The 23540-nt window shown below is 38.8% G+C and overlaps 2 protein-coding genes and 4 pseudogenes across 2 annotated transcripts, besides 15 other annotated features; all 6 read right to left on the bottom strand.

The window, feature by feature from the left end:
• Positions 1-732: 732 nt before the first annotated feature.
• Tb10.v4.0025 (variant surface glycoprotein (VSG), putative) lies at positions 733-2271 on the bottom strand (the record flags this gene model as incomplete). The annotated part of the gene is made up of 1 exon (XM_823000.1): positions 733-2271. One exon carries the CDS (start codon positions 2269-2271, stop codon positions 733-735), a length of 1539 nt encoding a protein of 512 aa, XP_828093.1.
• Positions 2272-3236: 965 nt separating this feature from the next.
• Positions 3237-3280: a microsatellite.
• A 314-nt stretch (positions 3281-3594) lies between these two features.
• On the bottom strand, positions 3595-5193 carry Tb10.v4.0024 (variant surface glycoprotein (VSG), putative; the record flags this gene model as incomplete). The annotated part of the gene is made up of 1 exon (XM_822999.1): positions 3595-5193. One exon carries the CDS (start codon positions 5191-5193, stop codon positions 3595-3597), a length of 1599 nt encoding a protein of 532 aa, XP_828092.1.
• Positions 5194-6659: 1466 nt separating this feature from the next.
• Positions 6660-6707: a microsatellite.
• A 371-nt stretch (positions 6708-7078) lies between these two features.
• On the bottom strand, positions 7079-8569 carry Tb10.v4.0023 (annotated as a pseudogene).
• Positions 7218-7301: a sequence feature (GA-rich).
• A 988-nt stretch (positions 8570-9557) lies between the features above and the next one.
• Positions 9558-9578: a sequence feature (AT_rich).
• An 834-nt stretch (positions 9579-10412) lies between these two features.
• Positions 10413-10493: a microsatellite.
• Positions 10494-10526: 33 nt separating this feature from the next.
• Positions 10527-10574: a microsatellite.
• A 371-nt stretch (positions 10575-10945) lies between these two features.
• Tb10.v4.0022 lies at positions 10946-12424 on the bottom strand (annotated as a pseudogene).
• Positions 11085-11168: a sequence feature (GA-rich).
• A 1854-nt stretch (positions 12425-14278) lies between the features above and the next one.
• Positions 14279-14302: a microsatellite.
• Positions 14303-15180: 878 nt separating this feature from the next.
• Positions 15181-15201: a sequence feature (AT_rich).
• A 208-nt stretch (positions 15202-15409) lies between these two features.
• On the bottom strand, positions 15410-16912 carry Tb10.v4.0021 (annotated as a pseudogene).
• Positions 16913-17870: 958 nt separating this feature from the next.
• Positions 17871-17891: a sequence feature (AT_rich).
• Positions 17892-18200: 309 nt separating this feature from the next.
• Positions 18201-18228: a sequence feature (AT_rich).
• Positions 18229-18617: 389 nt separating this feature from the next.
• Positions 18618-18664: a microsatellite.
• A 34-nt stretch (positions 18665-18698) lies between these two features.
• Positions 18699-18743: a microsatellite.
• Positions 18744-18840: 97 nt separating this feature from the next.
• Positions 18841-18956: a sequence feature (AT_rich).
• A 22-nt stretch (positions 18957-18978) lies between these two features.
• Positions 18979-20535, bottom strand: Tb10.v4.0020 (annotated as a pseudogene).
• A 2124-nt stretch (positions 20536-22659) lies between these two features.
• Positions 22660-22704: a sequence feature (AT_rich).
• Between the last annotated feature and the right edge of the window lie 836 nt (positions 22705-23540).

Genomic DNA, 23540 nt, shown 5'->3' with positions numbered 1-23540 from the left:
CACCATTTCCGAAATTGCATCTATCCATTTGTGTGTGAAATGTGGAGCACAATCTCCCCCTGTACAATTTTCTTTCTGCGTTGTGCTTTTGCTAATTGCATTGTCTCATTCCATATTATGTTTCTTCCTCTTTTCTTATGCTTATATTACTAATGATTAAGTAGCGCCTGCATTATAATTCTATACTGGACTCACTCTTTCCTTAATTGTACCCTTCATCAAGTCTGTCGATATCATGATGCAATAGTCCCGTATATGTTTTAACATGACCACATTCTATCATCTTTACTTTCCGTTTCTGCAACTTTTAAATAATAATATTTCTTGTATTCTATTTGACTCCATTATGTACTCCCATTTCACTTTGCCACTGTTTTAAGTGCCTTTCTCTTAGGTTTGTAGTTATTATACACCATCATTGCTCTTATTATATTATTCGTATATATACACACTCACAACTATCTTATCATCATCATTATTCCTACAATGACCTTAAGCAACATCCCTACAATAAACAAAATATGAAAAATTTAGAATTTTACCCATCTTTCATACCATATCACTCTACTACTTTATACTCATAAGCCACAATATTTTAAAAATTTCATATTTTTCAAAAGCTTTACAAAAGCGTTAAAGTATATCAAACTTCATAAATTCCACAAAATTGAGCAAAAATACGCAAAACGCTTGAATTATAAAAGCATACAAAACTCATAAAGACAGCAGCAATCAGAGTAAATTTTTTATTGACGAAACTACCATTTCGGCACATTTCTTTATCTTGATCAGGTTCACCCTCTTTGCCTTTTCTCCATACACAAACAGGGGTTGTTTTTCCCTTGTTTTTTCCTCACATTTAGTCTTGTCGGCATGTTGGCCACAGTTTACAGTTATTGCTCCTCCATCTTGAGTTTGTGTTACAGGGACACCATTTACTTTTGATTTTGCTTTTGTTTCATCAAATTTGCACTTTTTATTTTCGTCGGTTTCTGTTGTGTTATAGGTGCAAAAAGGCTTGTTGCTGCAGGCTGTTTCATCCTTTATTTTGTTGCAGGTATCTTCCGCTGCTTTTGTGTCTTTTTTCTTTGTTGCTTCATCTAGTTTTTTCTGCAGTGCATTATAGTTGAGGCTGGCATGGTACACATAATAAGAAAGAATTTGGTTTAGTTGCTCGGTGTTTGTGATCTGCCCGATGAAAGTGTCTTTTTGTAACCCGGCGATGCCTTTGGGTATCTTGTCTTGTTCGACGAGTTTCAGGAAAGCGTCTAGTTTATTTGGTTCTGTGCCCCCAAAATAAGCTGTTACTAGCTTTGCTGCTGGTTCTTCACCTTCACCTTCAAGTTTTGTTTCCGTTGAACGTACGGCTTTTACTAAATCTGGGCGCTTGTCCAGGGGGCTCGTATCGCTTGAGTACTCTGTGTTTAATTTCGGCCGATATTTGCCGGCGCGTTCGTAGGCGTCGACCCACGCGCCTGTGGCGCTTGTTTTAGTTGTTGTTAAGCTTGCCCTTGCTGCTAGTGTTGGCGCTGCAGTCGCGCCCGTTGTTATGTAGCCGGCGAGGCTCTTGACTGCGGTGTCTAGGTTTGCACTGTTGCCTAGGCCATGTGCGCTCGAGTGGTGTAACAGCCGGCACACGTTGTTGCTATCGGTTGGCTGGACGGCAGTTCCCGACGTTGTTCCTCCTTCCTTTAAGTTTGGGTAGCCGGTTTCGTCGATGTTGGCTTTGCTCCATGTTGTCTTGGAAAGTTCGCTCAGCTTCAGCTTGCATTCGACGCCTCCTATCCTTGTCCCTGTTCTGACCTCGGTGGTGTCGTCAGCTGCGGTGGCGACTAGGCAGCCGTTTTGCCCACCTTTGACCTGTTCTAGCATGTTTATCCCTTCGTCGATTCTGCCCTTCAGGTATGTGGCTGACCGCACCGCGGCTATATGTTTTGCTAACTCTGTAGCTTGCATGTCCATTATCGCTGCGTGGCCGCGCGCGGCATAGTAGGACGCTAAAGCACTGATCTCCTTGACAGGCTTCTCCTCAATGTTTTTTAGGGCGTAGATGCGCAAGCGAATCGCGGTGTTGGTTTGGTTTGTTGCCGCGGAGAGTATGTCATCTATTATTCGCAGGCTATTTCCGCCGACAACATCTAGTTCTTCTGAAAGTCCGCATACTGGTTGCCACACCGTTTTGAGCAAACCGGCTTGGCCTGCCCCATCACTTCCGGGTCGCATGGATAGTAATACAATAACACAAACGGCTGCTGTTCGAAGTGCCGTCATCTTGAAAGGTTTTTGTCTTAGGCTGTATATGGTCGTTCTTTCAGAATTTAGTCGCCCAACGTGTGAGGATGAGAAAAAGTGGGAATATCAGATGAGCTCCCAGACGGAACATCAAGTGCAGATGCAAAACAAAAACTTCATGAGAAGAATTGCAACTATGAGCGAGATTTTATCTTCAACAATATTGAGATTTTTTAAGCCACATCTTTCTATCTGCATCTATTGCATCTAAATTTGAGGTTCTCACTTTCTTCTATCTTCTTTTAATTTGAAGGTTCGGTTTGACTAAGAATAACAAGGTAACACTTCTCTTTCTGGAAGACCCTATCGACTTATTGTTTCCGTTTGTGATTATATGACGTCAGTTTAGTTTTATGACTTTTAATACGTTTAATTTTTGAACCACAAAGTATTTTTTTACCGTTTTGTTTATCAATCATTATTTCAGCTTCGTATCAACAAAAACTTTTACATGGGTTATTTTCTTCAACAAATGTATTAATGTCTGGTGTTTATACTTATACGAAATTGATTGGATATCTTAATTAATTTACCACACTTCTTAAAGATCTTCCGTTAATTTATTTGCGTTTTCTTACCTTTTTAGGGACACATTTTCCTTTACCTTTTATCAGTACCATCTGAGTTTCTGCCGTTACGTACAAGGAAGTAGATACAGAGGCTCCTACCTTTTGGCCTGCGTCTTTTCATGATAGTGGACGAATATTACTTCATGTTATTGGTTCATGTTTTATCTCTACTGTTAAAGTAGCTGTATTCCGCTCTCCTTTAGTTATTACCTCTAAAGTGATATTATTATCCGCTACTGGACATTCTGTGTCACTCACTTCTTCCTACTACACTCTTATCATTGTTTAATGCCTCTAATTAGACTGTAAATTTTTTCTCTGCCATCATTGCTCTTATTATAATATCCGTATATATACACACTCACAACACTCTCCTATTATTATTATCACTATTATTATTATCATTATTATCATTATTACTGCTCCTATCATAAAATTCGTATATATACACACTCACAACTATCTTATCATCATCATTATTCCTACAATGACCTTAAGCAACATCCCTACAATAAACAAAATATGAAAAATTTAGAATTTTACCCATCTTTCATACCATATCACTCTACTACTTTATACTCATAAGCCACAATATTTTAAAAATTTCATATTTTTCAAAAGCTTTACAAAAGCGTTAAAGTATATCAAACTTCATAAATTCCACAAAATTGAGCAAAAATACGCAAAACGCTTGAATTATAAAAGCATACAAAACTCATAAAGACAGCAGCAATCAGAGTAAATTTTTTATTGACGAAACTACCATTTCGGCACATTTCTTTATCTTGATCAGGTTCACCCTCTTTGCCTTTTCTCCATACACAAACAGGGGTTGTTTTTCCCTTGTTTTTTCCTCACATTTAGTCTTGTCGGCATGTTGGCCACAGTTTACAGTTATTGCTCCTCCATCTTGAGTTTGTGTTACAGGGACACCATTTACTTTTGATTTTGCTTTTGTGGCATTATATTTGCACTTTTTGCCACTTTCCTTAGAATCGTCATAACTGCACTTTTTCTCGTTGTTGCATTTTTCTTCGTTATCTAGTTTATTGCAAGCGTCTTCTGCTGCTTTGGCTGCAGCGTCGCTCTGGTTCGCCTGTGAGGCTTTTTCTTGAGCTTCTTTTAGTTCTTTGTGTAAATTTTGGATCTGCATGTTTGTGTAATAGCTCAGAACCTGGGCTAACTCTTCTTCAGTCACTATGTCGTCTAGTTTAGAAAGCTCTGCTTTCCCAGTGGCTGCTTGGGGTGTGTCCTTTTTGGCGGTTTCCTGCCAGAACTTTTTGGGATAGTGTTCATCGTCTGGTTTATACAAACGCTTTACTATCGGGTTGACGTCCTTGCTGTCTTTACTGTCTTCATACTGGCCTTCTTTTCGTAGGAAGTGATTCTTTATTGCCGTTTTGACTTCCGGGCTGTCCACTAATGCTTCCGCTGTTGGCAGTGTGTACGCCGCGCTGAACATCGCTTCGCAGTTTGTCAGTTGCTTGAACGCCTTCCAAAGTTCTACGTAGGGCCTTACAGTCGTTTTGGCGCTTGCCGGCTCATCAACGGTTTGAAGTTGATTAATCGCCTGTTTTGAGTTTGCGGTCATGTCCTCTTTTCTAAGCAAGTACCCCGCCGCCAGCGGTATCGCTTCTTTGAAACCGCCGTTGCCGTTTAGCTCGTTTGCGGTTGTCGTTAGGAAAATGCAGTTGGGGTTGGTGTCTCCTCCTTGTTCGCTGGTCGTGAGGCCCGTGGGCAGTGTTAGTTTTGGGTATCCTGTTGCCGTGAGTTCGGTTAGCTCCTCGCTATGTTTTGTTAGTTCCTCCGAATGAAGCTTGCAGGTCGCTTGTTGCTTGGTGATCGTCTCGCCTGCGGCTCTGTCGGTACCGTCGCCTTGCTTGCTTAAACAGGCGTGCTCGTTGGTCTTTCCCCTCATGGCTGTCATCATTTCGATGAATTCAGCTATCCGCCCGTGTAAGTAAGCTGACCTCAGCGTCACCACCGTTGATATTGTGCGACACTGCTCAGCTGCAGCCATTTTCGCAGTCACATCTGCCTTTATTTTTGCTTGTAGACCCATCGCCGCTTTCATTGCATCTGCTGAGTTTAGTTTGACCGCGACGATTGCCGCTTTAATGGACGCCTTCGCCGCAGTTTGGAAGAAGTTGCTGATGTCGTCTTGAAGTTTGTTTGCCCTGTTGTATAGCTTTTGCTTATCTTTGCTCAGTGTGCAGAGCGGGCTCCACGCTGCATGTGTTATCGGGCCCTTGCTCGCTGACTCGATGGTTTTGATGACTGCAAGAGTCAGCAGAATTTTAGTTATGAGGTTGAATATCTTGGACTTGTGCATCTCTTGCTGCACCTCTAGCGTTACTCTTCGTGAAGTAATGCTGTTTACAAAATGAAGCTGCGTTATTGACGTCAGAACCTTGAAAGAACAACCTATGTAGTCTACTTACTTTGGGTTGATCGCTGCAAAGTGAGTGTTTCGTCTCCGCGAAAAAAAGGCTTGAGTTTGAGTAAAGTGCACTGCTGATGTGTGTTCTATCTTCTCGGCTGTTCTAGGGTTTTGACCTCAGGTTCCATTTCTTTTTTTGGGTTGCACCCAAAGACTAGCTGCAACTTACTTTTCTTATTATCATGTCTAAAACAAACAGTGATATAGTCAAATGTTCAACCAATGATGGATGTCGCAACTCGCGGCCGTTTACTGGAGTATTGTAAAGGGGAAATAAAGTTTGAATATCAGTGTTCTACGGTTGCTCAGTAGCGGTTCAAACCAACACTTAGTTGCGCAAAAAAATTACACTTCAAATCTAATTTATAGCATTATATATCTATATCTAAACATATGTCATTTGCACACTGCAGTTGATTATAATCTGTTAATCCGGAGCTTTGTTTTGTCTTGGAATAAAAAGATACCGTTAGTGCGTCTCGCTCGCGTGTCCAAATGTCGGTCTCTATTTTTTCCCAGATGCTAATGTTTTGTATCGTCTTCGTTTAATTTTGAGTGGGTTCGGCGCTAAAAGTGATTTATCCACACTTTGTTAGTCCGTTCTATCAGCTCCGAAAGAGCATCAACTCTTATGTTAATTATTCGTTCTTTTAAAGCTCTTAACTTCTGTTTTGTATGATAACACGGAGTTGATAAAGTATTGCCATTAATTCTCTCTACCTCACAAAATCTTTCCATTTCTTCACATATAAGCTATACTAGCAGGTTTTTTTAGTTTTATTCATGTTTTGTTTTCTACTACAATCCATTAGTATCCTTCTTTCTAAAACACATCTTCAATAAAATAATATTATTCAACAAAATATTGCCATTATTACTATACTTAAAAAGAAAAAACTTTTACATTCTATCACACCTATACAATTCATCTTATGCTTATTCACAGCTTGATACTAGGATATGCCATCATATTATAAAACCACGTAACCAATATCCTCTCCTCCTGTTTCATTTTCTCCTGCTTTGTTTGCTGGTATTTAATATTCAGTTATTTCATTCCCTTTTTCCTTTTATTTTTCTGTAGCTTTCTGTACGGAAAGCACAGCGACATCCTTTTGCCAGTACACTGCATTCTTTCTCTGTCTGATTGTCGTTTCTATCATCTTCTTTTGTAAGATTGTACGCATTGCCATTTTTGCGCTTGAAACCGTTCACACTACATCTACTTCTTTCAATTTCCTACTAACTTACTGTAATTAGACACTTTCTCTTGTTTTTGTGCCTCTATTTGGGTTCCATTTTGTATTGACCACCACTTTTATTATAATATTAGTATATACACACTCACAACACTCTCCTATTATTATCATCATCATTATCATTATTATTATTACTGCTCTTATTATAATATTTGTATATGCACACTCACAACACTCTCCTATCATTATCATCATCAGTTTCATCAGTGTTATCAGTGTCACTACTTATATTTCTTTCTTGATGCTATAACTATTGCTATGATAACCGTAAATTTCTCTTAATGTACACAAATAAAATAATATGAACCAAAATAGCAACATTCTTATAACTTTAATCTCTTTGAATGCATTATCACCATATTATGTTGCATCCAAAGGACAGTTTCTTACATATTTGAGAAAATGTTAACTTTTTTTCTCAAAATTTCTTAATTTGCACCTTTTTAGAAAATCCTGTCAAAATACCAAATTTTATGAGTTTCATAAGATTGATCAAAAATCTTTTAAAAACTTAATTATAGAAGCAAAAATGCAAGCAAAAGAGGGACTTTAGTCACAGATGAAATATATGCACTTTCTTTGACTTTGCACTCATTCTTTTCCTTATTCCAAGTGCATTTTGTCTTGTCACAATCAGTTTCAACGGTGCCTGTACACTCCTCTTTTTTCTCCCCGTCTTTCTTTTCTTCTGTTTTTTCTGTTGCATCTGCTTTTTCTTTTTCTTCTTTTTTGACTCCTTCTACAGCTTTTGTTAGCTTTTGCATGTTCTGAACATAGTAATAAGCCATTGCTTGTTCGAAACCTTCTTGGACTGCAATTGCTTTTATGTTCGTTTTGATGTCGTTGCCGGCTGTTGGGATAGAAACTGCGTCCGTGCTGAGGGGTTGCAAAAAGGCTTTGTCTACTGTGGCTGTTGCAGTGCCAAAAACTAAATTTGCAACCTCTTTTGCTGTTGGGGTCTTTTTGCTTCCTGCTCCTGTGCTTTGCTGCATAAAGTTGTACATGGCCGTGGCCTCTGGTTCCCCTGCTAGGGCCTCCAGCGCTTCGTTCGCTAGTGTTCCCGGCTGTTCGCTTTGTGCCGCTGTTGCTGCTGTTAGAGCCGTTGCTAGGTCGCTGTCGCTTGTTAGTAGCGCTGTTGTGTCGGCGCGGTTGGCAGGCTGCTGTTGCTGTTGCGCTTGTGCGAGGTCTGCTAGCGCTGCGATTGTTGGTGTGGCTTTTGCAGTTAGTTTTATTTGTTGTGCTGATACGGCGTGCTGTGCTGCGCTTGCGGCCTGTGGGCTTCCATTCTGTTCGCAGTGAGGTTCGCCTGTTCCTGTTTGCCATTGGGAGGCGTCGTCGATGGTTCCTCGTGCCTCTATGAGCGCGGTTACTTCGGGTAGCGTCATGGCCGTCTGCTTTATTATCGCCATTTTTTTCATGTCCTTGAGGTTCTCTGCTATTTTTTGTGCGTTGGTTATTGCCGTCCCCTCTGAATCGCAGCTCTTTTGAGTTACTATAGTAGGCGTTGCCGTTACTTTGCAGCCGACGTTGTTGCTGCCGCTGCCCTGTATCAATACTTTTGTGAGTGCGGCGGTTGCCTTCTCGTGTTTAACCGCTGATGATGTGGTAGCAGCCGCTGCGCCTGTTAAGACTAGAGTTTCTGCCCTTTTTGCTGCTACTAGTTCTAGGGCCGCTGCAAACTTTGGTACTGCCGTTTGTGTGTAGGTGATCGCGCCTGCTTGGCGCCTTCGGATGATTGCCGCTAGTACTGTGTACGAAATTCCTTTGGTTGTGCCTGCGTGCTTTAGCGCCGCCAACTGCAATTCATTTAGCTGCAGGTTCAATTTTTGCGGCGCGGCTGCTGCTTCGTTTATCCAGCTTGTTAGTTTGGTTTCTATAGCTCTGTAGTATGCACTTAGTGTACAGGGCGTTTTGGCGGCGCGGTTTGCAGTGTCTTCCGTTGTTTCACATGTCGTTTGGTCTGTGAGATAGCAGAAGACGAGAACTAACGCGAGCCTTTTTGTTGGCATTTTGTATGAGTGTAATAATCCAGCTTCCACCGAGTGCTGAACTCTCTCTACGGCCTTCTTTTTGTTTTTAAAAAACAGGAAAAGTGTCTCTTACTTCTTTGGTATTCGAATTGATAGCATCGACGAGTAACTCTGTTCTGGTTTGGTTTTCCAAGGTTGCCTGTGATTTCGTCAGGGGGAAGTTTTTGTTCTGGTTGCATTTTTTTCAGACTCTTGTTAAATTCTGCTGTTATTTTAAATTTATTCGTCTAATTAAGGAAGAAACTTTCTCTTCTATTGAACTTATCTCCTCTATTTATTCTATGTTAAAGTTATTTGATTTCGCACACTTGCAGGCCATCACACCACAGGAATATCTTTTCCAGTGATCATACCTCTTAGTACTTGTTTCAAAACGATTTACGCTACTAAGATCACCCACCTCGTTCTAACCCCTTTCTGTCTGCCGGCCGATTCCATTGCAGTCCTCATTGCTTAAGCTTGTATTTCTCGTTCGACAACTGGAGATAATCTTTTATTTAGTTGCGCTTCATATATTATGAGAGTTTTTGCATTTTCTATGACTTTTATTTTTTTGTGTTCGATACTGATACTGGACTTATTTTTGATACGTCTTTTTTTTAGCGGAGAAGCAATTGTTGATAGGTTCCAGTTCACTTTGTAATTAAAACTCCAATCTACTTCCATTTATGACATTTTGTCACGTATTTGTCATCATCTATTAAATTTCCATATACGCTACCTCATTCAATCATCTATATCTCTAATTATTTGAAAACTTTCTGTATCTACACTTTAACCATTTTGGCTGCTAGTTGGTTCAATTTTATACAGTTTAATCTATGCTCCTGGAAAAACAAAGTAACGGTGTTAATTGTTCACGGATACGATTTTCCCTCCTTCTTGTTTTTGCTTCGCTACAAGTTGGCTCGTCGAATGTTAAGCCTAGGAAATTTGTGGACAGGAAGCGCCTTTATCTATGCTATTGTTTTATTAATATTATTAATTAGTTGTGCATTGGAAACCAATTTTATATGGATTACTCGCTCCTTCAAAGGTCTTAGTTTTTAGCCAGTATACCAATGCTGAATTGTATTAGAGTAATTGAAAACTTATCGTACTTCACAATTTTTCTATAAAGGTACATAAATGTTTCATTTTAAGCAGCTTCTGCTTTTTGTTAATTTTTTCTGTCCACACTAGTTCATCAGTAGTTAAAGCTTAAAAATTTACTTATCTTAAATTATTGGCCACAAATGTTATTGGCTGTTAAAATATATGATAAAAGACTTCAATGTGACCTGAAAATTATTACCCCTTCGTACATTACAATCTTTAAATCGTAATATTAGGATGCATCATCAAATTTAAAATTAAAATCAGTATTATCTCTTCAGTAGCATCTATCAATTTATGTGTGAAATGTGGAGCAAAATCCCTTTCTCCTTCTGTGCTACTGTCATCCGTGGTCATTTGCCACACCTTTTCTTATTTTACTCCGCTTTTTATTTCCTCATTTTTGCATACTGTTTCTATCAATGCGTATAATGTAGTGCCTTCACTTGTTCTGTACAGTAGATTTTGTCTCTCTTACTTTCTCCTCTATCGTGTTCACGTGTATAGTTATTGTTGCCGCCGTCTGTACGCCTTAAACTGCACAATTCCATACCCCCCTCTTCATTTGTATTCTTTAAGTTTCTTTCAATAATATTTCTTGTAATCTCCCACTAATTTACTCCTACAGCACACTAACCACTGTTTTGTCTAGTTCTATTTTCCCCACCTATTTAGTCTTGACTAATGTCCTTATAACATTAGTATATACACACTCACAACACTCTCCTATCATCATTATTATTATCATCATTATTATTATCATTACTATTATCATTATCATTATTATTATTATTACTGCTCTTATTATAATATTTGTATATGCACACTCACAACACTCTCCTATTATTATCATCATCATTATCATTATTATTATTACTGCTCTTATTATAATATTTGTATATGCACACTCACAACACTCTCCTATCATTATCATCATCAGTTTCATCAGTGTTATCAGTGTCACTACTTATATTTCTTTCTTGATGCTATAACTATTGCTATGATAACCGTAAATTTCTCTTAATGTACACAAATAAAATAATATGAACCAAAATAGCAACATTCTTATAACTTTAATCTCTTTGAATGCATTATCACCATATTATGTTGCATCCAAAGGACAGTTTCTTACATATTTGAGAAAATGTTAACTTTTTTTCTCAAAATTTCTTAATTTGCACCTTTTTAGAAAATCCTGTCAAAATACCAAATTTTATGAGTTTCATAAGATTGATCAAAAATCTTTTAAAAACTTAATTATAGAAGCAAAAATGCAAGCAAAAGAGGGACTTTAGTCACAGATGAAATATATGCACTTTCTTTGACTTTGCACTCATTCTTTTCCTTATTCCAAGTGCATTTTGTCTTGTCACAATCAGTTTCAACGGTGCCTGTACACTCCTCTTTTGTCTCCCCGTCTTTCTTTTCTTCTGTTTTTTCTGTTGCATCTGCTTTTTCTTTTTCTTCTTTTTTGACTCCTTCTACAGCTTTTGTTAGCTTTTGCATGTTCTGAACATAGTAATAAGCCATTGCTTGTTCGAAACCTTCTTGGACTGCAATTGCTTTTATGTTCGTTTTGATGTCGTTGCCGGCTGTTGGGATAGAAACTGCGTCCGTGCTGAGGGGTTGCAAAAAGGCTTTGTCTACTGTGGCTGTTGCAGTGCCAAAAACTAAATTTGCAACCTCTTTTGCTGTTGGGGTCTTTTTGCTTCCTGCTCCTGTGCTTTGCCGCATAAAGTTGTACATGTCCGTGGCCTCTGGCTCCCCTGCTAGGGCCTCTAGTGCTTCGGTCGCTAGTGTTCCCGGCTGTTCGCTTTGTGCCGCTGTTGCTGCTGTTAGAGCCGTTGCTAGGTCGCTGTCGCTTGTTAGTAGCGCTGTTGTGTCGGCGGTGCCGGCAGGTTGCTGTTGCTGTTGAGCTTGTGTGAGGTCTGCTAGCGTTTCGATTGTTGGTGTGGTCTTTGCAGTTAGCTTTATTTTCTGGGCCGCTACGGCGTGTTGCGCTTCGGTCGCGCCTTGTGGGCTGGCATTCTGCTCGCAGTGAGTTGCGCTGGTGCCGGCTAGCCATTGAGAGGGATTGTTGATCGTTCCTCGTGCCTCTATGAGCGCGGTTACTTCGGGTAGCGTCATGGCCGTCTGCTTTATTATCGCCATTTTTTTCATGTCTTGAGGTTGTCTGCTATTTTCTGTGCGTTAGTGACGTCCGTCGCCTCTGAAATGCAGTTTGTTTGAGTTACTATAGTAGGCGTTGTCGTTACTTTGCAGCCGACGTTGTTGTTGCCGGTTCCCTGCATCAATACTTTGGTAAGTTCGGCGGTCGCCTGCTCGTGTTTAACCGCTGATGATGTGGTAGCAGCCGCTGCGCCTGTTAAGACTAGAGTTTCTGCCCTTTTTGTGGCTACTAGTTCTAGGGCCGCTGCAAACTTTGGTACTGCCGTTTGTGTGTAGGTGATCGCGCCTGCTTGGCGCCTTCGGATGATTGCCGCTAGTACTGTGTACGAAACCCCTTTTTTTGTGCCTGCGTGTTTTAGCGCCGCCAACTGCAATTCATTTAGCTGCAGGTTCAATTTTTGCGGCGCGGCTGCTGCGTCGTTTATCCAACTTGTTAGTTTGCTTTCTATAGCTCTGTAGTATGCATTTAGTGTACAGGGCGTTTTAGAGGCGCTGTTTGCAGTGTCTTCCGTGGTTTGGGCCGATGTTTGCCCTGCGATATAGTAACAGACGAGAACTACCGTTAGCCTGCTAGCCGCCATGCGTCCTTACTGTATTAACGTCTGGTTTGAGGTCGTGCTGAGTTGCCTTTAGGTGCTTCTTTTTGTTTTTAAAAAACAGGAAAAGTGTCTCTTACTTCTTTGGTATTCGAATTGATAGCATTGACGAGTAACTCTGTTCTGGTTTGGTTTTCCAAGGTTGCCTGTGATTTCGTCAGGGGGAAGTTTTTGTTCTGGTTGCATTTTTTTCAGACTCTTGTTAAATTCTGCTGTTATTTTAAATTTATTCGTCTAATTAAGGAAGAAACTTTCTCTTCTATTGAACTTATCTCCTCTATTTATTCTATGTTAAACTTATTTGATTTCCCACACTTGCAGGCCATCACACCACAGGAATATCTTTTCCAGTGATCATACCTCTTAGTACTTGTTTCAAAACGATTTACGCTACTAAGATCACCCACCTCTTTCTAACCCCTTTCTGTCTGCCGGCCGATTCCATTGCAGTCCTCATTGCTTAAGCTTGTATTTCTCGTTCGACAACTGGAGATAATCTTTTATTTAGTTGCGCTTCATATATTATGAGAGTTTTTGCATTTTCTATGACTTTTATTTTTTTGTGTTCGATACTGATACTGGACTTATTTTTGATACGTCTTTTTTTTAGCGGAGAAGCAATTGTTGATAGGTTCCAGTTCACTTTGTAATTAAAACTCCAATCTACTTCCATTTATGACATTTTGTCACGTATTTGTCATCATCTATTAAATTTCCATATACGCTCCCTCATTCAATCCTCTATGTCTCTAATTATTTGAAAACTTTCTGTATCTACACTTTAACCATTTTGGCTGCTAGTTGGTTCAATTTTATACAGTTTAATCTATGCTCCTGGAAAAACAAAGTAACGGTGTTAATTGTTCACGGATACGATTTTCCCTCCTTCTTGTTTTTGCTTCGCTACAAGTTGGCTCGTCGAATGTTAAGCCTAGGAAATTTGTGGACAAGAAGCGCCTTTATCTATGCTATTGTTTTATTAATATTCTTAATTGTTGTGCATTGGCAACCAATTTTATATGAATTACTCGCTCCTTCAAAGGTCTTAGTTTTTAGCCAGTACACCAATGCTGAATTGTATTAGAGTAATTGAAAACTTATCGTACTTCACAATTTTTCTATAAAGGTACATAAATGTTTCATTTTAAGCAGCTTCTGCTTTTTGTTAATTTTTTCTGTCCACACTAGTTCATCAGTAGTTAAAGCTTAAAAATTTACTTATCTTAAATTATTGGCCACAAATGTTATTGGCTGTTAAAATATATGATAAAAGACTTCAATGTGACCTGAAAATTATTACCCCTTCGTACATTACAATCTTTAAATCGTAATATTAGGATGCATCATCAAATTTAAAATTAAAATCAGTATTATCTCTTCAGTAGCATCTATCAATTTATGTGTGAAATGTGGAGCAAAATCCCTTTCTCCTTCTGTGCTACTGTCATCCGTGGTCATTTGCCACACCTTTTCTTATTTTACTCCGCTTTTTATTTCCTCATTTTTGCATACTGTTTCTATCAATGCGTATAATGTAGTGCCTTCACTTGTTCTGTACAGTAGATTTTGTCTCTCTTACTTTCTCCTCTATCGTGTTCACGTGTATAGTTATTGTTGCCGCCGTCTGTACGCCTTAAACTGCACAATTCCATACCCCCCTCTTCATTTGTATTCTTTAAGTTTCTTTCAATAATATTTCTTGTAATCTCCCACTAATTTACTCCTACAGCACACTAACCACTGTTTTGTCTAGTTCTATTTTCCCCACCTATTTAGTCTTGACTAATGTCCTTATAACATTAGTATATACATTCTCACAACACTCTCCTATTATTATTATTATCATTATTATCACCACAACTGAAATTCATAATATAAAGAAAATAATGGAAATTATAAAAGCACTCACATTCAAACACTACCTCCCTACTACTTTACATCCGGAAGCCACTGTTATACACATTTTACTGGAATTTTATATCATATTTTTCACACTTCCAATTTCCACTATTTTTTTGACTTTCATCAAAAAGTGTGATACTATCTTAATATTTATGAAATTAAAAAAATTGTCTCCTCAAAAAAATGTTTATTAGCTTTTATAAGCTTTAAAAAATTGAGTAAAAAGCTTTTAAAAATATTTCTTATAATTGTTATGCTAGAACAAAAAATGTAATCGAAAGAGGAGCCTTGTTAATGACAAAAGAATTGCTTCCTGTGGTGTTTGTGGCTTTTTCGTCTTCCAATTTAACTACCTTCTTAAGTTTTCATTTTCCATATCTGAAATCGCACCCATCCTTTTGTTGCATTTACCCTCGTCGGTTTCTCCCTTGCATTTTCTGTATCTTTTGGGGATCTTTCGTTGTGTTTAAGTGTGTGACGGTTAAGCACCTGGATTCAACAAAAAATAATTTACAAAAAAAAAAAGGTTGATCGGCTTCTCGTCGAACAAAAGCTTGTGGTTTCGTTTTTAAAAAAAAACCGTGGTATCAATATTTAATTAAAAGACGGCGGAAAAAAGTAAAGTTTGAAACAAAAAAATCGCACAGCATGAGGCAGAGCTGACATTCAGAAAAGCATAAAAAGGGGAATCGCAACAAGCTTACAGCGAGGTGGTGTCGCCAAAAGCAAGCGAAGATGTGCGTCTGTCGAATGAGGGTTAGGCTCCGCATCAAGATAGAGTCTCTGCATCACCAAAAAATAAAAAACTAAAGTCGTGACGCTTCACTGATAATAAAAATAAAATTATTAGTAAGAGGAGAAATAAACATAATTTAAACCACAATAGCATTCTTTATCCTTCCTATCTATCCTCCTTCATTCTTTTTTTATAGTTTTAGGTTGCAGGACAAAAAGAATTCATAAAAAATTCAACAGAAAAAAGGATAGTTTTTTGGCTATCAACAAAAAATTTACACGCGTTGGCAGAACCGAAAAAAATTATTTTCCAGTTTGCTTACGTGTTAAAATATATCAGAGTAGCAAAAATCATAAAAATTTTATAGAAACAAAAATGATTAAAATGCAACCAAAAGAACGCAGCAAATATCTGAGAAACAGAAACTCTCAAATTGCTAGAAAATGACTTTTCATCTTTTCTTTCAGTTTCAACTTTAGGAAAGCATCTTTCACCGTCAGGCTTTTTATCATCAAAATCACAACCTTTTTCCTTTTTGCAATCTTCGCTTGTTTTATGCTTTTTGCATTCGTCTTCTTTTTTGGTTTCTGTTTCTTTCTCACTTCCTGTAGTCGCGGTTACAGGGGCGGCCGCTTGTTGTTTGTGTTTGCTTTCCTTGACTTTTGTCTCCAAAAGCAGTTTGAATGCTGTGCCTAAGTCCGATACGGTTGTTATATCCCCTGAAGCATCTTCGCCCAGTATTTTTGATGGCTTTTTGATCGTTTTCAGTTTCTCCCAGAACTTGGTTTTCGTTTCGGTACCTTCTCCGTAGATGTTTTTGATTATGGTTGTAATTTTGTCGTCGTCTGCTGCTAAGCTCGTTTTTTTGTCGAGATTGCCAAAAATTGCGCCTACCGCCGCCTTGAAGTCGGTGTCAGCTTTAAAGCTTTCTGCATTATCGATGTCGAAGGTGGGCGGTGGTGTTAGCTCCTTTAATACTGCGTAGGCTGTCGCGACGGCGCTCCGCGCGTGATGTTCGAAATTGCCGTCGTTGAAAGCCTCGCCCTCGGGGTTTCCGAAGTTGTTACTTCCCTTGGTTATTGTTATCTTTTCCGTATTGACGACCGTTCCTCCAATGACACAGATTTCGCCGCCTTGCTCGTCGGCGTCTGTTGTCACGTCTCCATTTTTGCACTTGTTGCCGCCGTCGTTTTGTTCTTTGCCGATGGTCGGCGCTGCTGCCGTCCCCGTGTCCCTGGTTTTCGGATTTGGAAGGAATATATTTAAGCTTTCGAAGTTCGCGGGCTTTATCCACTCGTGTTTTTGGGCGCGCTCTTTGTTGAAAGCTGTTACTGATTTGCTGCTGAAAGTGTTGTCTCCAGCTGTTACATAGAGATTTGACGCCGCCGCTGCCGTTTGTGGGTCCGTGTTTCCGGTGTCAATATTCGGTATACGGAGGTCCTGCATCAATGCCGCATCGAATTGGTGGCCTGTGAGATTTGCTAGTTTGGCCACTGCTCGTATTAGTCGCGGTGCCAGTTCCAGCCTCCCTTGCGTCCATGCTGTGAGCCGCTTAGAGAGAACTATTGCGACCGGTAGTGCCGCCGTGCCGAGTCGACTATTGTCGTAAAGTGCTGCTCCGGCCGCTTGCGCGAGCGCCTGTCTTAGTTTGTCTGCTTCTGCTGACGCAGGTGTTAGGGCCTCCGCCATCTGAGCTGTTACGTCTGAAAGAACGAGTGCCGCCGAAGTTGCTGTTGTCATGACATTGGCTGGCTTAGTGTCGTCGGGTCGTGCGACGCTTATCACGGCGCATGCTGCTACAAGAAATTGGATTGCTGCTGTCATTTGTGAATTGATGGTAGTCTCTTTCCCTGGGTCTGCGGTTGTAATTGAAAAGAAAAAAAGAGGAGTAACGAATTTTGCACCCTTGGGGATGCGTAGCCTATTTAGAGTCACGCTGTGCTCTGGGCTTAGAGAGCGGCTTCATTCGGTTATAGTGACGGCCAAAACAACCCCTGTATTAATTACCCTCTATCTTTTGTATCTCTTCTATCTCCTTTATTGTCTTTATGCCACTTACCCGCATTTTCACACTGTTGTATTTTACAAAACGATGCGAATATCTTCCGTAGTTTTCATGGATTTTACAGCCAGTTTCGCGGCTAATTCAGTCATACCATATCTCCGTCGCTGAGCTAAGTGCAGCTGTTTTCTTTTTAGCTACATTTCTAGTCTCTTATTTAATTGGAGGTCCTCGTAGTTCAGAAGCCAACTCCTCCATTGGATGTGCTTTGTAGATTTTTTTAAGTTTTGAATTCACTGCGACTTTATATGGTCTTGTTGTCATAAATGATACTGCAGCCGGGATTTTTTATGTGACACGTATGTTTAGTGTATAAAAAATTGTTGACAGATGAAGGCTTGTTCTGTAATCCAAAACTCTAAGTTACATCCATTTATAAAATTTTAACTATTCTCTATCGTCAACTTTCAAATTCCCATATGCAATCAAGAATTCCAGACTCTTATCTCACCAAAACATTATGAAACTTTTTATATCTCATAATTCATCATTTATGGCTGTTAATGTGTTCATTTTGTATAGTTTCATTCCCAAATTCTTCTACTGAAATAAAAGAACAACGTGTTTTTATGAATACAGTTCGCCTACTGCTCCTACTGTCTATAATATTGCTTCGTTTTCTTTCACCTGGGTCTCAGACTATGTAATTCGCAGATGGAAACTGCGTTGTTCGTTGGTTTTCTTTCGCCAATACGTTCTGTTATTCTTGCATTAGTAAACAATTTTTTATATTAATTAAAAGCTCCTTTAGAGCTCTTAACGTTTCCCCAGTGTACCAATACGGAATTGAAGGAGCATAATTAAGAACGTTTTGTCCACTTCATAAAGTTCTTAATTATGTTTATGTATGGGCTATTTCAAGCGTTTTAGGCCATAAATTTCGTCTTTTAATTTTCACACTAATTCACTAGCAATCATAGTTTTAAAAATCCTCCTTCAAATAATATTATATTTTTGCCCACAAATGTTGACTATTAATACTATATCTTATGGAAAGAAGACTTTAATATTTCCTTACAGCTATCCAATCACTTCTTCATTCCGTTCCTCTTTATATTATTTTATAAATGAATATTATGATTCATAATCAAATTATAAACTAAAGTATCCACCATCATCACTAAAGCAGCGTCTATCCACTTTTGTTAGAAACACGGAGCATCATCTCCTCCGGATTTATCATTTCTTTCTATGATATGCTTTCACTTATAACCTTGTTTAATTCCGTAGTTGCTTCCTTCTTTTTTATTTCGTTTCTTACATGAATAACGTAATAAATCAGTTGGCTTGTACAGTAAAACATCTTTCTCCTCCATATTCTTTTATATGATGACGGTAACAGCCGCGTTTTGTGTATTAAACTACGCATATTATATCTACATAATATACTTTGTCTTTTTGCGTTTGCTCTGTTAATAAAAGTCCCCGTGCTCTCTTTTAATGCCACTCACTCATACCACACACACCTACTATTATTATTACTATAATATTATTATCATTAATAATCTTATTATAATATTTGTATATACAGATACTCAAAACACTCTCTTATCATAATCATTATTATTATTATTACTATTTTTACCATAATTAGCATTCATAAAATAATTATGGATGTGAAACTCTCGTAACAGCGCTAACATTTCACCCTATCAAATTATACTTTACATATATGAGGAGCTTTCATGCCAAAATTTTATATATTTCAAAATTACTAATATTTTCATTTATTTGAATATTTTCATCAAAAAGTGCTAAATATATTAAAATAAAAAATTATATAAATTATAAACTTTATATAATTAAGCAACAATCCATAAAATTCTCATAATATCACCAAGCTCACAAAAGCAGCAGCTATCAGAGAAAATTTCTTATTGACGAGAAAGCTGGAATCCTTGCAATCTGTTCCCTCCCACTTACAATCCGGAGATTTGCAATCTTTCTCAGGTTTGCCTTTGCATTTCTCTGTTGCTGTTTCAGTCCCTCCTGTTTGATGTTGCGTTGCAGGGACGCTATTTGTTGTGGCTTTTGTCGCATTATATTTGCACTTTTTACTGCCATCGCTTTCTGTTTCATAACTGCAGTAAGTTTTGGCATCGCAATTAGTACTTTTGGTTATTCCTTCGCACTCAGTTGTTCTTGCGCCAAGCTCTGCGTCTAATAACTTAGGCTTTGCTGGAGGATTGCCGGCTGGTATAGCCGCTACATCTGCAAGTTGGTTTACTTTATCCTCCAGGTTGTACGCACCGTGTAACAGCGCCGCAATGTGGTCAGCTATAGCCTGCCGCCGCTGTGCTGCCTCCCGGCGCCGCTCAAGTAGCTTGGCTGCTTCTTCCATGGAGGACACGTAAGTGAGTTTGTCAAAGTTATTCGCTAGATTTGTTATTTTTGTGCTGTACTTGACACAAACGCCGTTGTTGCTGCTGCCGTCGCAGCCGCTTGCTGCGTAGTAGCCAAGGTAGCCTTTGTTGCCTATTATTCGGATCTGTGATTGCAGTGCGCTAAGTGCCTGTCGGATTGCTTCTGGGGTTACAGTTAGCTTGGGGTTTGCGGGGCAAAGCCCTTTTACAGCGGCGAATTGTGTGTTCAGGGCTGTGTTTACGGCTGTCCAGCCCACTGGAGTACTTGCTTTGGCAACTGGGTGTATGCTGTTGGCGCCGGTTCCTGCTTCTGCAGCGAGACAGAGGAGCACATACGCTAGTGGTTGTTTGCTGTCTACTGTGCCGTCCGTACCGCATGCGTCTACCGACTTGGCTGCAGCGAGGGTCGGTGTGCCCGTGGTGAAACTCACTTTGCCGCTAGCATCGCCATAAACCGCTTCTAACATCTTTTCGTCGACTTTTTCCTTTGTGGTCTCTTTCCATGTGTTCTCATCGCTTTTACCGGACGCTGCTAGTTTCTTTGCCTGCTCTATAATGTTATTTACCCGCTTTTGTGCTAGATTCTTCGCACAACCGGTTAATTTTGCTAAGGCTGACGTTTTTATTGTCTTGGCCGGTTCAGTGCTTGCATCTTTGATTGCCTGCCGAGCCTTGGCCCACGCCTCCCATTTAGTCTTCCATTCTGGTCTAGTGGTTTTATCTTTGTTTTCGTCATCCTCTCACTTAACCCCTTGACCTTCACCTTTTATAAATTTGGATTGCCATTTTTCGTTGCTTACTGTCATGTTGATGGCTTATAGTTCGTAAAGAGCCGCTGTTGGATCTGCAGGCTGTAAATCTGCCGGGGCTACAGCCTCCTGGATTTGCAGCAACGCACATGCGGCGGCAAAAGCTGCGGCATTTGTTTCGTCGGCAATGGCCTGTGCTACCTGGGGTCTGCATATTGCGAGAGTTACAACGATTGTTAAAGTCAGCACTTCCCCTGAAGGTCTGTGGTCCATTTTGTGCGTTTCTATATCAGAGCTTGTGTGAAAGGCGCAGAGAGTGATATTATGGACCACTGTTTCTTAGTTTGCTCATTTTATACTTTACAGTTGCATGTCCACTATAGAAAATTTGAAATATCCAAGCTAGTCGGCCAGCAAATGGTCGCCAAGTAATTACAACTTGATCGGATTAAACAATTCCTTTTCTTTAAACGCTTCACCACAAATATTCTTATATTACAAATACAATTACACTTCACTAACTACATAAATACAAATTGTTCTCAAACTTTTATTTGTAAATTTCCTTCGCTCCAACTGCTTATACCAAGTAAAGTTGAATATTATTTTTCTATTCTTTGCCTTCCAGAAGAGCGCACGTCCTGGAAACTGAAGAAACGCGAGATCGTTGCCAGAAGTTAAGTACGGACTGAGAAAAGATTCTTTCATCATAATCCAGCCAAATAATTCCTCTCCTCCTCGAAAAATCTCTGTCCAACATATTCTTCCTGAATGACACTCCATATTAGCAATGGTTTGTAAATACTCCGCTNTGACCACCACTCCTCACTTCCCTTTAGTAACTCTCCAAAAGCATATTCAAATTTATTAAACTCCCAAACTCTCATGATTATACCTCCGCCCACTAAGAAAAGGTTTGCCACTTGAAGGAAATTTCAGTAAATGCGGTAGCTTCTTATCCTCCTCTTTCCTGTAGCCCACATTAAAAAACCGAAAACATCTCTGCACATGCTCCTTGTGATCTGAGTTCATGAGCAAATCCAACTGAGGCGCATAACACTCTGATGTTGTCATGAACATAATAGGGGAAATTTGCTTTTCTTTGACTATATCCTCTCCACTAAATTTTTCCTCATTAGCTGCAGTATTTTGTATAAAATATTTCACAGCACTCTCATACTTATTTCCATCAGAAACAATAACATCAGACCCGTCAACAGTTATTAAAATATTCTCATCACTTGCATTCTGTCTCTCCAAAAACTCCATAACCCATATAGGTCTTTAACATGACTGTACAAACCTCCCATTTCAATTGTAACAATTTGAATGTTACTTAGTTTGGCACTCAATATGAGTCTACATCATCCTTGTGTTGCATGAGTTTGAACTCCAACTACAGCCACAAAAACTCTTGGTTTTCTTGGATAATTCTGTCTTATATTTGTTTCGTCATTAATTTCATCATCTTTACAAAATAATTTAAGAACCTTAAATGTAATATCAATAGTAATAGTGAAATTATAAAGATACAAAATTTCATTCCCTAATATACCCTTAAATTTGAGTGGCTAATAAGAAAATTATGGAAAAATTAACAAAAGAAGTCAGTTTTGTTACCAAGGTCTTATGTAAAAAATCTGTTTGTAGATATAGGTGATGCCTTATACTTATAATATATCTTTTGAAGCGTGCATTTTATGTGTTTGTAACATATCTTTTTGAGAATTCGTCAAATAGTTTCTGTATAGGAGTTAACTTTTAAAAAAACAACTGATTTACACTACATGAATTCATTTATTCCTTGCATTTTTATCTGAATCACAGTAATGTTTTCAACCGATTGATTCAAATATACTAAAAATAATAAGAGTTTCGTGTGGCATCTACCAAATTTTCAAATTGTAATATAACTCCCATCAACGTAGATCTATAAATTAATGCTATTATTTATTCCACCAGAATCTCTGCAATAGTATCTATACATTTAGGTATGAAATACGGAGTATTGTCGACTACTCCTCCTCCTCTTGATGTATTTTTACTCCTTCCATATTCTTTTGTTTCTTGTGAGGATAACATAGAGAATACATTTGTCTTAAACGCTGGACTATGTTCCCACTAATTAATCCCTTCATCATTTTCTTGTGTATGATTATTCCTATATTCATGTTAGTGTTTAAAGTTTCGCATTTCTTATTTCATTTTCTGCAATTCTTTCACCAATAATATACATCGTGTTACCACACTGACGCACTCCAATTGAACACCTGACAATGATGTAAGTGCTTCAATTTTGGCTGTCCAATTAGTAACAACCGCCACTCTTATTATAATATTAGTATATGCATACGTTTTTCATTATCCTTATTATCATCTTCTTTGCAGTTACAACCGTAAATAATATCTATAAAATAAACAAAAAATATACAAAATAAAAAACTTCGGAATAACACTCATTTTCACATCATATACTTATTACTTCTCACCAACGGACAACTATCATACCAAAATTTTTATATTTTAGCATTTAGAAAAGTTTTCACAGAGTGATAAAATTCTCAGAAAAATAGAAAATCTCATAAAATTCTCAAAGATGAGCAAAACTCCCTTACAAATAATTCTTAAAAGTGTTATATGCTAGAAGCAAAAATGCAAGCAAAAGAGGTGCTTTAATTACTGCAGAAATAACAACCGCTCCCTCCTTAACTTTGCACTCTTTCTTTTCTGCGTTCCAATCACACTTTGTTTTGTCACATTTACCCTCTTCGGTGCCTGTGCAAACCTCGTCTTTTTTATCCCCGTCTTTCTTATCTCCTGTTGCATCTCCTGTCTCCTTTTCTTTACCATTTTCCCTTAATTTTTTTGAAATTTGTTGCATTGTGACTGTTGCTTTACCTACAAAATATGCCACTGCTGAAGCGAAGTCATCTCCAGAAGCGAGGTCGGTTATTTTCCCTTCTTTCTTTTCGGCGCCGGCTGTGTAGGTTATAGTTTCCGATGAAAGTGAGTTGAAAAATTTCTCTTTGAGGTTTGTTTGTTCTCCCCCGAATAACTTTGCTGCTAGAGCCTTTCTTTGTTCTGTGTCGTCTGAAAGCTTGTTTAATGGGGAGAGAATAAGCTGTGCTAGCGCTTGTACTTCTGGTTTCTCGCTTAGCCCTTTTGCAGTTTCAGTCGAAAGAGAGTCGTACGTTGCTGGTTTGGCCTTTTGGGCTTCACACAACGCCTTGCCCAGCTGTGCATCTGTGATTAGCAGCTCCTTTCCTGTTTCCGGAAAC

The sequence above is a fragment of the Trypanosoma brucei genome, chromosome 10 (genome assembly GCF_000002445.2).
Source record: "Trypanosoma brucei brucei TREU927 chromosome 10, whole genome shotgun sequence".
Lineage (NCBI taxonomy): Eukaryota > Euglenozoa > Kinetoplastea > Trypanosomatida > Trypanosomatidae > Trypanosoma > Trypanosoma brucei.
This window is presented reverse-complemented; position numbering and strand designations above follow the sequence as displayed.